This window comes from Scyliorhinus canicula, chromosome 15 (assembly GCF_902713615.1).
Source record: "Scyliorhinus canicula chromosome 15, sScyCan1.1, whole genome shotgun sequence".
Classification (NCBI taxonomy): Eukaryota; Metazoa; Chordata; class Chondrichthyes; order Carcharhiniformes; family Scyliorhinidae; genus Scyliorhinus; species Scyliorhinus canicula.
Genome location: NC_052160.1, coordinates 1,399,062 through 1,413,154, shown reverse-complemented (window position 1 = coordinate 1,413,154; position 14,093 = coordinate 1,399,062). Strand labels below are relative to the sequence as shown.

Below are 14,093 nucleotides of genomic sequence, written 5' to 3'. Positions count from 1 at the left end.
TGTGTTTTCCATTGATTCACATGCGGAAGGAGCAGTGCTCCGAAAGCTAGTGATTCAAAACAAACCTGTTGGACTTTAACATGGTGTAAGACTTCTTACTGTGCTCACCCCAGTCCAACGCCGGCACCTCCACATCATTCCATTATAAAGACAGAGGCCATTGACTATGTTGCCACTGGTAAAGCCCCAAGAAGAGAAGGCATTCCAGCAGAAAGCATCAAATGTGAGGAATCTAACAGTTTTGTACCAACTCCATGAACATTTGTGTCTCTGCTGGAAGGAAAGATTTGTGCCTCATGATGAGCGTGATGCAAATATAGTCACCTTGTCCAGAAACCAAGGGGATTGCAGCAACTACAAAATTACTGAGCAATCTTCTAGTTAGTATCATGGGGGAGGTCTTTGCTCGCATTGCACTAACTATGCTGGAGAGCTTGGCATCCCTTCTCTACCCTGAGGCTCAACACATTTTGGAGCTGGCTGATTGATAGTTGACAAGATTTTCTAAGTTGTGCATTACAGAAGTGTTGTCAACAGCACCAACAACTCTACAGTTCTGTCAAAACATCAGATATCGCCATTTCTTCACTGTCACTGGATCAAAATCCTGGAACTCCTTTCCTGACAGCATGGCGGGGTACAAACATCACATGGAGTGCAGAAGAGTCGTACATCCCAGGCGCAGTCCGGCGTCTCCCGAGGTGGGAGGGATGCCAGATGGATAAGCCCCTTTTCACAGTAACTTTATTGAAGCCTACTTGTGACAATAACCGATTATTAGTATATATCATACTCATTTATTTCTATTTTAAGTATTAATTTGTCCATCTTGTTACATTGGGACGGCACAGTGGCCAGCACTTCTGCCTCACAACGCCAAGGACCCGGGTTCAATTAAGGCCTTGGGTGACTGTCTGTGTGGAGTTTGCACGTTCTCCCCGTGTCTGCGTGGGTTTCCTCCGGGTGCTCCGGTTTCCTCCCAAAGATGTGCAGGTTAGGTGGGGTTCTGGAGTTACAAGGATAGGAGAGGGGAGCGGACGCAGGTAGAGTGCGCCTTCAGAGGTTCAGTGCAGACTTAATGGACCGAATGGCCTTCTTCTGCACTGTAAGAATTCTATAGTTCTAAATGCTGTGTGCATTCGGATAAAAAGCCTTTAATTCTCTGATCTCTGGTGCACGCTTATGTTTGTACGCTTTGTCCCTTCATGTCATGCTCTGGTCATTATTACAAACACTGCTAACCTTGCATTGTTGCCTGGCAGTTAGCTCAGTTTGTTGGACAGCTGGTATGTGATGCTGAGCGATGCCAATAGCATGGGTTCAATTCCAGTACTGGCTGATGTTATTCAGGAAGGCCTTGCCTTCCAGGTCTTGCCCCTCGCCTGAGGTGCGGCAATCCTCAGGTTACATCACCACCAGTCAGTTCTCAAAGGGGAGAGAGAGCAGCCTCTGGTCCTCTGGGACTGTGGTGATGTTTACATTTTATACTATATTTATTTAATGAGGAAAAATATTTTTGTCAGTTGTGTGGAAAAGAGCTGCTGACAGCACAAGAAAAATAATGGAAGGTTTGGACTCCAACTGGAAGGCATACAGAATGGAGTGGGAAAGATCTCAGCCGCCCTCTGACATCTATTTTGTGCTTCTCGTCAATTTTATTTCCTTAAAAGAAGCCAGCAACATCTAATATTTTTCAACCTTCACATTCGGACAAGTCAGATTGTTCTCATACCAACTGATCTATGAGCAGTTGCTTTTAATTGGGTCGCGACTAATGAGCACTCTGTTTAACTCGGAAATTTCCAGAAACAAAATCTTGCATTCCCGAGTTTAATGTGCAATAATTACCTACAACGGAGGAGGAGATATCGGCGTGCGTCACGTTCACATCCCCGAGGTCCGAAACGATCATCGGAATTGTGACAAAAGTAAACATTAATAGAAAGATCACAAAATTCAACAAAACCAGGAAACGCAGAAAGGAGAAATAGGATTGGATTCCGGTGCCAAATTTGCCTGAAAGACAAAAAGAAAAATCTAAATAATTCAAGAATCAGAAACAAATGGAGGAACTGATACAAACCATTTTGAGCCTCTTCTGTCACTAAATTATATATAAACAAGCATCTAAACTCCATTTACCTTTGTGATTCCATATCGCTCAATAGACTTAACGAACAAGACCTAGCGATCACAGTTTTTACATTTTCAATAGAGCTAACCTCAATGGCTATTTGAGGGAGTTCTCAAGTATGCAAGTGGTACACACCTAGTCTATGCAACTGGTCCTCATAATTTAACCCTTTCAGCACTGGTATCTGTCGAGTGCTCAGCAAACTATCAGCCACGTAGACTAGTCTAAGGATGGAGACACATCTTTCCGCTTTTGCCAATGAACTCAAATTGACACCATTTTTTTAAATGAGCTATTAACATTTTGCAAAAGCTAACTCATGTAACTCAACATGCGAATGATTTAAATCAGATTAATTCTACTGTTTAGCTGAACAGCCATTACATTTTCTCACCTTCTATATCATGAATGTCTTTTCTCCAGAGGTACAAGCTGGCTATTCGTTCCTTGACCGTTTGAACAAATCTTGCTTTTTTTCTAAATAGAAGGCCTTGATCGAACTTGTAGGCTTGATAGTCTTGGCCAGCTCTAATAGAACAGCGATAGAATAAAACTTTTGAAAACAGAAAAACATTAATGCATGTGAAATTGGACCAAATATTTGAAATGTGGTCTAATCCTGTCCTTGTTCAGCTGAACGCTGTCTCTTTGTTTGCATATGCTCTGCCCAGATGTAGACCAGGAGCTTCCTCCAAGCTGTTGCCTTCACATCTGCAATGCCATTGGAAGCACGACCAGCTCCTATTCTACTAACATCAATCACGTTTCCATTGCAGTTCCATCAAATGTGAGAGCAGAAGAACAGGAGCATCTCCAAAGAAACCTCTGACCCATTATTCCTTTTAATAAACTTTTCTTTTAAACTTATTGATCCATTTCAACTGAAGGATATGCAGAAATCTGAGGGACAATAAAATGTTCTCAAGCGCAACAATCATCACACTGCCACCACGGGCAGCTTACCAACTTAGGACATAAGGAGAGGATGTCAAAAGGGCAGCACGGTGGCACAGTGGTAGCACTGCAGTCTGACGGCGCCGAGGTCCCAGGTTTGATCCCGGCTCTGGGTCACTGTCCGTGTGGAGTTTGCACATTCTCCCAGTGTTTGCATGGGTTTCGCCCCTACAACCCCACACAATGTGCAAGATGGACGGATTGAACACGCTAAATTGCCCCTCAATTGGAAAAGAAATTAATTGGGTACTCTAAATTTATTTTTAAAAAGGACGGATCTATTAACATTGCAGTAGCAGAACTATAGCAGCATACATAAAGAATAGAAGCATGAGGAGGCCATTCAGCCCCTCAAGCCCACACCGCCATTCATTATTTTTTTAAAAATAAATATAGAGGACCCAATTATTTCTTTCCAATTAAGGGGCAATTTAGTGTGGCCAATCCACCTACCCTGTGCACCTTTCGGGCTGTGGGGGTGAGGCCCACGCAGACACGGGGAGAGTGTGCAAACTCCACACGGACAGTGACCCGGGGCCGGGATCGAACCTGGGTCCTCAGCGCCATGTGCAACAGTGCTAACCACTGCGCAACCGTGCTGCCCTGACGGCCATTCATTTTTTTTTAAATTTAGTGTACCCAATTCATTTTTCCAATTAAGGGGCAATTTAGCATGGCCAATCCACCTACCCTGAACATCTTTGGGTTGTGGGGGGCGAAACCCACGCAGACACGGACAGTGGCCCAGAGCTGGGATTGAACATGGGACCTTGGGGCCGTGAGGCAGCAGGGCTAAACCACTGCGCCAACATGCTGCCCATGACCGCCATTCATTATGACCTTGGCTGATCATCAAGTTCAATACCCTGATCCCACCTTCCCCCCATATCCTTTGATCCTTTTAGCCCCAAGAGCTATATCTAATTCCTTCTTGAAGTCACACAGCAGTTGGCGTCAACTACTTTCTCTGGTAGTGAATTCCACAGATTCACCACTCTCTGGGTGAAGAAAATTCTCCTCAACTCAGTCCTGAAAGGTTTACCCCTTATCCTGAAACTATGACCCCTAGTTCTGGACTCCCCCACCATTGGGAACATTCTTTCTGAATCTACCTTGTCTAATCCTGTTAGAATTTTGTAAGTTTCTATGAGATCCCCTCTCACTCTTCTAAACTCCAATGAATATAATTCTAACCAATTTAATCTCTCCTCATATGACAGTCCCACCATCCCAGGAATCAGCCTGGTAAACCTTCGCTGTGCTCCCTCCATAGCAACAACATCCTTCCTCAGATAAGGACACCAAAACTGCTCACAATACTCCAGGTGTGGCCTTACCAATGCCCTATACAATTGCAGTAAAACATCCCTATTCCTGTACTCAGATCCTCTCGCTATGAAGGCCACATACCATTTGCCTTCTTTACTGCCGGCTGTACCTGCACGCTTAGTCAGCGACTGATGCAGAAGGACACCAAGGTCTCGCTGAGCATCGGCCTCTCTCAATTTACACCCATTCAAATAATAATCTGCCTGCCTATTTTTGAGACCGAAGTGGAGAACTTCACATTTATCCACATTATACTGTATCTGCCATGCATGTGCCCACTCGCTCAGCCTGTCCAAATCCTGCTGAAGTGTCTCTGCATCCTCCTCACAGCTCACCCTCCCACCCAACTTTGTATCATCTGCAAATCTGGAGATAATACATTAAGTTCCTTCGTCCAACTCATTAATACATAATGTGAATAGTTGGGGTCCTAGAACAGATCTAGTCACTAGTCACTGCTTGCCAATTGGAAAAAGACCCATTTTTTTCCACTTTTTGCCTCTTATCTGCTAACCAGCTTTCTATCCATCTCAAGGCACTACCCGCAATCCCAGGTGCTTTAACTTTACATGAAGATTATCAGGCCTTGGAGATTCATCCAGCTTCAATCCCATTAATTTCCCTAAAACCATTTTTCAACTAATATGAATTTCCTTCAGCTCTTCACTGAAACTTGTGTTCCTCAGAACTTCTGGTACATTATTCATGTCTTCCTTTGTGAAGACAGGAACAAAGTACGAATTTAGTTCCTCAGCCATTCCTTTGTTCCCTGTATAAGAGTCGGCAGGTCATGTTACAGTTGTATAGGACTTTGGTTAGGCCACATTTGGAATACTGCGTACAGTTCTGGTCGCCACATTACCAGAAGGATGTGGATGCTTTAGAGAGGGTGCAGAGGAGGTTCACCAGGATGTTGCCTGGTATGGAGGGTGCTAGCTATGAAGAAAGGTTGAGTAGATTAGGATTGTTTTCGTTGGAAAGACGGAGGTTGAGGGAGGACCTGATTGAGGTCTACAAAATTATGAGAGGTATGGACAGGGTGGATAGCAACAAGCTTTTTCCAAGAGTGGGGGTGTCAATTAAAAGGGGTCACGATTTCAAGGTGAGAGGGGGAAAGTTTAAGGGAGATGTGCGTGGGAGGTTTTTTACACAGAGGGTGGTGGGTGCCTGGAACGCTTTGCCAGCGGAGGTGATAGAGGCGGGCACGATAGCATCATTTAAGATGCATCCAGACAGATATATGAACGGGTGGGGAACAGAGGGAAGTAGATCCTTGGAAAATAGGCGACAGGTTTAGATAGAGGATCTGGATTGGCGCAGGCTGGGAGGGCCGAAGGGCCTGTTCCTGCGCTGTAAATTTTCTTTGTTCTTTGTTATGAATTCCCCCATTTCAGTCTGTAAGGGGCCTACATTTGTTTTTATCAATCATTTTCTCTTTAAAGTCTGTGATTCTAAACTACTGACAAATTGTGAGGCACAGAAACTAATTGCGTGTGATGAAGGAGAGATTAAATTACAGCACTTGCATCAAATTCAAATCGGCAGTATGTAGGACAGGATTTCCGATGAACTAAACACCAACAAACAGCTATAAATATTCAAAAGGATTATCATTGCCAAAAGATGCCTAGTATTAGTAAAGAAAATCTATGAAGGATTGGGTGAATTAAATTCATGTGTAGAAATTACGTTTTACTTATTCAAGACCTATTGGTCATTTGGGATAGTGAAAGATTCAGAAATATATATCAGAAATTGTGCACAATGCTAGAATTAGTGCATTTAAACAAAATAAAAAGAGAAATTATATATTGTATTACAAAAGCCAGTAGAAAAGGTAAAGAAATGGAAAGAATCTGAAAACCCTTGATACTAACTCAAGAAAATATATAAGAGAGTAACAGGAGAAGATGCGAAAAAGCAGACCACAAGGATGGTAATCAAACTAAGTCTAATGACGGACCTGCGGGGGCGACCATGGTGTGAGCAGTTAAACATTTGGCAGCTCCGACTCGAGGCCTCTTTTTCAGACCTTTTCCCCATTCGCAAGCTGGAGTCCCAGGGCCAGGCTATTCGGAAAGTGGAGGAGGTGCTGGGGAAAGCACGAGGAGCAGCTTGCCTTGTTGGCAGCCAAGATGGGTGTGATGCAGGAGACCAGAAGCGATTGAAGGAAAAGATGGAGGACCTGGGGAGTTGCTCCAGGAGACAGAATCTACAAAATGTGGGGATGCTTGAAGGCATCGAGGGAGCTGGCACCGGCATGTATGCAGCCAAGATGCTGAAGAGGTTTATGGGGGAGGGGACCTTCGACCAGCCCCTGAAGGTCGACCGAACGCACAGGGCGCTGATGAGGAAGCAGCAGGCGAACGAGCCGCCGAAGGCGATGGTGGTGCATCTTCACCTGGATAAGGAAAAGATATTGAGATGGGTGAGGCAGACAAGGAGGTGCACCTGGGAAGGGAACGAGCCCAGGACCTGGGCGCGAACCAAGCGAAGAGCAGGGCTGGGTTTAATCAGGTGAAGGCTCTTTAACAAGGGGATGAAGTTCGGGATGTCGTACCCGGCCCGCCTCTGGGTGACCTTTAACAGCCGAGAACATTATTTCGGAATGCCAGAGCAGGCGATTAATATTTTAAGAGACAATAAACTGGCAGGAGAAGGATAGCTCTGAACTTTGGAGGAGGTGTGAGGAGATGTTTGCTTTTTCTGTCTTTTCATTTGACTGTTGTTGGAGATCTTTTCTCCAGCGAGATGTTTTGTTGGGTTTGGTGGTGGGATGCTTGAGGGGGTGTTGAGGGTGAGTGCACCTTTTTTCTGTTTCTTTGTGTGTGTTTCATGGAGGTATGCGAACGGGGCGGGGGGGGGGGGGAGGGACAGTGGGGGGGTAGGAAGCTCAGAGGCCTCGGGCTCAGAGCCACCGAAAGCGGGGGTGTGGGTGAATTTGTCTTGAGAAGGTCGGTCAATGGGTTTTCCCAGAGGTGGAAGCCGTTCATCAACTTCTTCAGGTTGGATTGAGGTGTCAGCAGATGGGGGGGGGGGAGAGATTAAGGGTTTAGAATGGTCGAATGGGGAAGGCAGGATGGCAGGGGAAGGGCAGGGGAGTTTGGCTGTTGAATGGCTAGCAATTTATTATGATGGTCGGGTTTGTTCTTATGCTTGTTTGAGTATTTTGTTTATATAAATGCCTTAAGTTAAAAAAACGTTAAAACTAAGTCTGATGACAAGTGTGAGAAAAGAATGTAAAAGGAGAACATCACAATTCCACAGAGAAAGTAAAGTGGATGTAAATCAGAAAAGGAGCTAATAAAGGAGAACCTACCAAAGGCCAAGAATTAGAACCCCCCCAATAATTTAATCATCGTTTACTTAAAACTTTGATCTTAGATATTACATCAGCCAGCTCATTAGGCGGCAGGTTCATCTCTGAACTAGAAAACATGGGTGCAATGTTACACAACATGAGCACAATGTCGACTGACAAATCTGTGCAGTACCAGGGTGGCGCAGTGGTTAGCACTGCTGCCTTATGGCGCCAGGGACCCAGGTTCGATCCCGGCCCTGGGTCACTGTCTGTGTGGAGTTTGCACATTCTCCCCGTGTCTACGTAGGTCTCACCCCACAACCCAAAGATGTGCAGGGTAGATGGATTGGCCATGTTAAAATTGCCACTTAATTTGAAAAGCAAAATTATTGGGTACTCTAAATTTATATTTTAAAAATCTGTGCAGTACTGATGAACATAAGAACATAAGAACTAGGAGCAGGAGTAGGCCATCTGGCCCCTCGAGCCTTTCAATTAGATCATGGCTGATCTTTTGTGGACTCAGCTCCACTTTCCGGCCCGAACACCATAACCCTTAATCCCTTTATTCTTCAAAAAACTATCTATCTTTACCTTAAAAACATGTAATGAAGGAGCCTCAACTGCTTCACTGGGCAAGGAATTCCATAGATTCACAACCCTTTGGGTGAAGAAGTTCCTCCTAAACTCAGTCCTAAATCTACTTCCCCTTATTTTGAGGCTATGTCCCCTAGTTCTGCTGTCACCCGCCAGTGGAAACAACCTGTTTGCATCTATCTTATCTATTCCCTTCATAATTTTAAATGTTTCTATAAGATCCCCCCTCATCCTTCTAAATTCCAACGAGTACAGTCCCAGTCTACTCAACCTCTCCTCATAATCCAACCCCTTCAGCTCTGGGATTAACCTAGTGAATCTCCTCTGCACACCCTCCAGCGCCAGTACGTCCTTTCTCAAGTAAGGAGACCAAAACTGAACACAATACTCCAGGTGTGGCCGCACTAACACCTTATACAATTGCAACATAACCTCCCTAGTCTTAAACTCCATCCCTCTAGCAATGAAGGACAAAATTCCATTTGCCTTCTTAATCACCTATTGCACTTGTAAACCAACCTTCTGTGACTCATGCACTAGCACACCCAAGTCTCTCTGAACAGCGGCATGCTTTAATATTTTATCATTTAAATAATAATCCCGTTTGCTGTTATTCCTACCAAAATGGATAACCTCACATTTGTCAACATTGTATTCCATCTGCCAGACCCGAGCCCATTCACTTAACCTATCCAAATCCCTCTGCAGACTTCCAGTATCCTCTGCACTTTTCGCTTTACCACTCATCTTAGTGTCATCCGCAAACTTGGACACATTGCCCTTGGTCCCCAACTCCAAATCATCTATGTAAATTGTGAACAATTGTGGGCCCAACACGGATCCCTGAGGGACACCACTAGCTACTGATTGCCAACCAGAGAAACACCCATTTATCCCAACTCTTTGCTTTCTATTAATTAACCAATCCTCTATCCATGCTACTACTTTACCCTTAATGCCATGCATCTTTATCTTATGCAGCAACCTTTTGTGTGGCACCTTGTCAAAGGCTTTCTGGAAATCCAGATATACCACATCCATCGGCTCCCCGTTATCTACTGCACTGGTAATGTCCTCAAAAAATTCTACTAAATTAGTTAGGCATGACCGGCCCTTTATGAACCCATGCTGCGTCTGTCCATGGGACAATTTCTATCCAGATGCCTCGCAATTTCTTCCTTGATGATAGATTCCAGCATCTTCCCTACTACCGAAGTTAAGCTCACTGGCCTATAATTTCCTGCTTTCTGCCTACCTCCTTTTTTAAACAGTGGCGTCACGTTTGCTAATTTCCAATCCACCGGGACCACCCCAGAGTCTAGTGAATTTCGGTAAATTATCACTAGTGCACCTGCAATTTCCCTAGCCATCTCTTTTAGCACTCTGGGATGCATTCCATCAGGGCCAGGAGACTTGTCTACCTTTAGCCCCATTAGCTTGCCCATCACTCCCTCCTTAGTGATAACAATCCTCTCAAGGTCCTCACCTGTCATAGCCTCATTTCTATCAGTCGCTGGCATGTTATTTGTGCCTTCCACTGTGAAGACCGACCCAAAAAACCTGTTCAGTTCCTCAGCCATTTCCTCATTTCCCATTATTAAAACTCCCTTCTCATCCTCTAAAGGACCAATATTTACCTTAGCCACTCTTTTTTGTCTTATATATTTGTAAAAACTTTTACTGTCTGTTTTTATATTCTGAGCAAGTTTACTCTCATACTCTGTCTTACTCTTCTTTATAGCTTTTTTAGTAGCTTTCTGTTGCCCCCTAAAGATTTCCCAGTCCTCTAATCTCCCAGCAATCTTTGCCACTTTATATGCTTTTTCCTTCAATTTGATACTCTCCCTTATTTCCTTAGATATCCACGGTCGATTTTCCCTCTTTCTTCCGTCCTTCCTTTTTGTTGGTATAAACCTTTGCTGAGCACTGTGAAAAATCGCTTGGAAGGTTCTCCACTGTTCCTCAACTGTTCCACCATAAAGTCTTAGCTCCCAGTCTACCTTAGCTAGTTCTTCTCTCATCCCCTTGTAATCTCCTTTGTTTAAACACAAAACACTAGTATTTGATTTTACTTTCTCACCCTCCATCTGTATTTTAAATTCCACCATATTGTGATCGCTCCTTCCGAGAGGATCCCTAACTATGAGATCATGAATCAATCCTGTCTCATTACACAGGACAAGATCTAGGACCGCTTGTTCCCTCGTAGGTTCCATTACATACTGTTCTAGGAAACTATCGCGGATACATTCTATAAACTCCTCCTCAAGGTTGCCTTGACCGACCTGGTCAATGAAGATTTGCATTGTTCACGTGCCAGCTTTCAGATATCTTTTCAATTATAAATCCCGCATCACTATTCAAAGAGTGGGGAGTTATTCTTGACCCATCCCTGAACCAACATCACTCAAAACAGATTCTAGTTATTTTTCTCAGTTGCTCGTCTGTGGGTCTGTGTGTGAAAAGTATTGTGCCACATTTATCTACAAAGCTGCACGAAAGGTGCTTCAAAACTAAACAGTTAGCTCTAAAGTAATTTCAGACATCAGAGAACACAAAAGGGTTAGAGTGGCCGTAAAGGCAAATTTGTTTCTTTCTTCTTAATTGATTAATGGCAGCAATCTAAAAACTATAGCAATGAAACATCAAAGCCTAACTGATACATCAGCAGTTTTACGTTACATTCCAGTTCAGTTAAAACATGTCCATTATCTGATTAGTGTATCAGTAAATCTCATATGCAATGGCAGTTTTTCCATGCGACAGGATAGACAGCCTAACCTGATTCTTTTCTTCTCTTTAATGCTAACAGGCAACTCCCGCAATGGCCCAATCGACTGCTCAACGTCATCTGAACCGGCTCTTCTGTAAGGTAGTGAAGAAAATAAGTGGCCAGTGATGGTCGATTTCCGTTTGGTTGTCGAAGGCTTGGGTGAAGACTTTTTAAGCAGCGACCGATAACTCGGCAATTCTTGCAAGAATGGGTTGACGGTGAGAAAGAAACCTACAATGAAGGAAAAGAAAAGGTGGCAGAAATGAAATAAAGCAAGAAAAACAATTTATACGTACTGTTCTCTCCTCAATGTGCCCTGAAGAGAAAGGTGACACACACCATTTGGATTCTTCCAAACACGAATTGGAAGCTGCTTTCATCTTCCTGACTTGGGCCCTGGAACCAAAATCTTTCTGCAATTATCTTGCTGAGAAATGCCCTTCGAGAAACTTCATCAATTCATTGTAGGTCTCATCTCCCAGCTTCCCTGGACGGACTATGTTTCGCAGTGGCCCTACCAAACTGAGAAATGTTGCAACCTTTAAATCCTCCAGTGCTTCATTGGCTAGGAGATAAAGTTGAAATCTCTCATCATTCGAGTTCCAAATCTCACTGTCTTGGCCAAATGCATCCATGGTGGCCGTTTTCCCCACCATTCGGATACCAGCTCTCAGGGTCTATACCTCAACCAACCTTCATCCCCTCCGTTTCTTTTTTATATAAATGGTTGCCTCTCATTCAGAAACACGTTCCACCAGTGATGACAGCTCTCTCGTATTTCACATGTCAGTGAGTTTTTACAGTGAATATCAAAAGCTATTTCATCATGTGGGTGAGTGGATGGAAAAACCAAGAAATTCATATCAGAGCCAAGCCAAATGCAGTCTAACCCAAGCTCTGCAAGATGGATTTCCAGCAGTGTTCACTGGATTGCAATCAGGATGTGTTTCACTAGTCTGGGTTACATCGAGAACAACTTATACATCTGGCACAGTCCAGGTGAGAGAGTGAATTTGTATGGTTGAACACTAACCGATATTAGAATAAGCTAAATTTTGCAGTCGGTAGTGCAGCAAACTGACCTCAAAGAAAGATGTCCACAGTAATCTAGTGGTGTCTGTGGTGGCTTTTAATCTGGCGTTAAATGAAGGGGAACTCCAGGGGTTTAGTAGCAGTTTTGCCAGCAAGCAGGGCAAACGCCCAATCACATTGAAGTATCTTCACAGACAGGGAACCAGGAAAATTAAAAGCACTGAATCTTATCACTTACCATTTACAATTTTGAGATAATGAAATAAATCGTAACTGGATTAAGATAGAAGCTAAATTAATAAACTTCAAAACATTTTTAAATGTCGAATATTTGCATAATGGAGGCAATTGACATTCCAAATATAAAATGAGTCTTTTAGGGGCAATAACTTTGTTTGGCAGCAAATAAAACTGATCGCACCATTGAAACTTCACTGATACTCGAACAGGCACATTACATTTATGCTTGGCTCAGTGAATACAGAAACGTACAGCACATCACTCTACTCAGAGAATACAGAAACGTACAGCACATCACTCTACTCAGTGAATACAGAAACGTACAGCACATCACTCTACTCAGTGAATACAGAAACGTACAGCTCATCACTCTACTCAGTGAATACAGAAACGTACAGCACATCACTCTACTCAGTGAATACAGAAACGTACAGCACATCACTCTACTCAGAGAATACAGAAACGTACAGCACATCACTCTACTCAGTGAATACAGAAACGTACAGCACATCACTCTACTCAGTGAATACAGAAACGTACAGCACATCACTCTACTCAGAGAATACAGAAACGTACAGCACATCACTCTACTCAGTGAATACAGAAACGTACAGCTCATCACTCTACTCAGTGAATACAGAAACATACAGCTCATCACTCTACTCAGTGAATACAGAAACGTACAGCACATCACTCTACTCAGAGAATACAGAAACGTACAGCACATCACTCTACTCAGTGAATACAGAAACGTACAGCACATCACTCTACTCAGTGAATACAGAAACGTACAGCACATCACTCTACTCTGTGAATACAGAAACGTACAGCACATCACTCTACTCTGAATACAGAAACGTACAGCTCATCACTCTACTTAGTGAATACAGAAACGTACAGCTCATCACTCTACTTAGTGAATACAGAAACGTACAGCACATCACTCTACTCTGAATACAGAAACGTACAGCTCATCACTCTACTCTGTGAATACAGAAACGTACAGCTCATCACTCTACTCTGTGAATACAGAAACGTACAGCACATCACTCTACTCTGAATACAGAAACGTACAGCACATCACTCTACTCTGTGAATGCAGAAACGTACAGCTCATCACTCTACTCAGTGAATACAGAAACATACAGCACATCACTCTAATCAGTGGATACGGAAACATACAGCACATCACTCTACTCAGTGGATAAGGAAACGTACAGCACATCACCCTACTCAGTGGATAAGGAAACGTACAGCACATCACTCTACTCAGTAGATAAGGAATCGTACAGCACATCACTCTACTCAGCCGGTCACGTCTGTGCTAGCTCTTAAACACCAGTCATACTTTGTCCAACATCCCTGCTTTTGTCTGTGACCCTGCAAGTTCCTCTTCCTCAAGAACCTGTCCAATTTCCTTTTAAATTAATTATGTAATCACTTCCCAATTTTTCAGGTTCATCACTCCAGATTCTGACAATTCTGAGTGTAAAAAAAAGTTCTTATCCCTGCTTACGATCTTTTGCCTTTAACTATAAATCTCTGATCTCTGGTCTTTGGCCTGCTTGCCAGAGGGAATAACGTCTGCTGCAGCTTTTCTATCAAAACCTCGGATCCTGGAGATGAGTAACAGGACGGGCAGCTCAACAGGATACAGCTTCAACAGACTACTGAACTCAGGAACTTACGGTTAAAAACAAAGGAGGTGTTTACTAATGCACGGAGTAAGTGCA

At 43.5% G+C, this 14,093-nt stretch overlaps 1 protein-coding gene across 1 annotated transcript in view; it reads right to left on the bottom strand.

The window, feature by feature from the left end:
• The window catches only part of LOC119978921 (transmembrane channel-like protein 7), a 54,587-nt gene extending 42,843 nt beyond the window's left edge, over nucleotides 1-11,744 (bottom strand). The window contains exons 1-4 of the mRNA XM_038820853.1: nucleotides 11,612-11,744; nucleotides 11,097-11,319; nucleotides 2,529-2,662; nucleotides 1,849-2,016 (exon numbers count right to left, since the gene is read on the bottom strand). Of these exons, the coding sequence (XP_038676781.1) occupies nucleotides 1,849-2,016; nucleotides 2,529-2,662; nucleotides 11,097-11,319; nucleotides 11,612-11,744 (658 nt within the window). The remainder of the gene's footprint in view (nucleotides 1-1,848; nucleotides 2,017-2,528; nucleotides 2,663-11,096; nucleotides 11,320-11,611) is intronic.
• Between the last annotated feature and the right edge of the window lie 2,349 nt (nucleotides 11,745-14,093).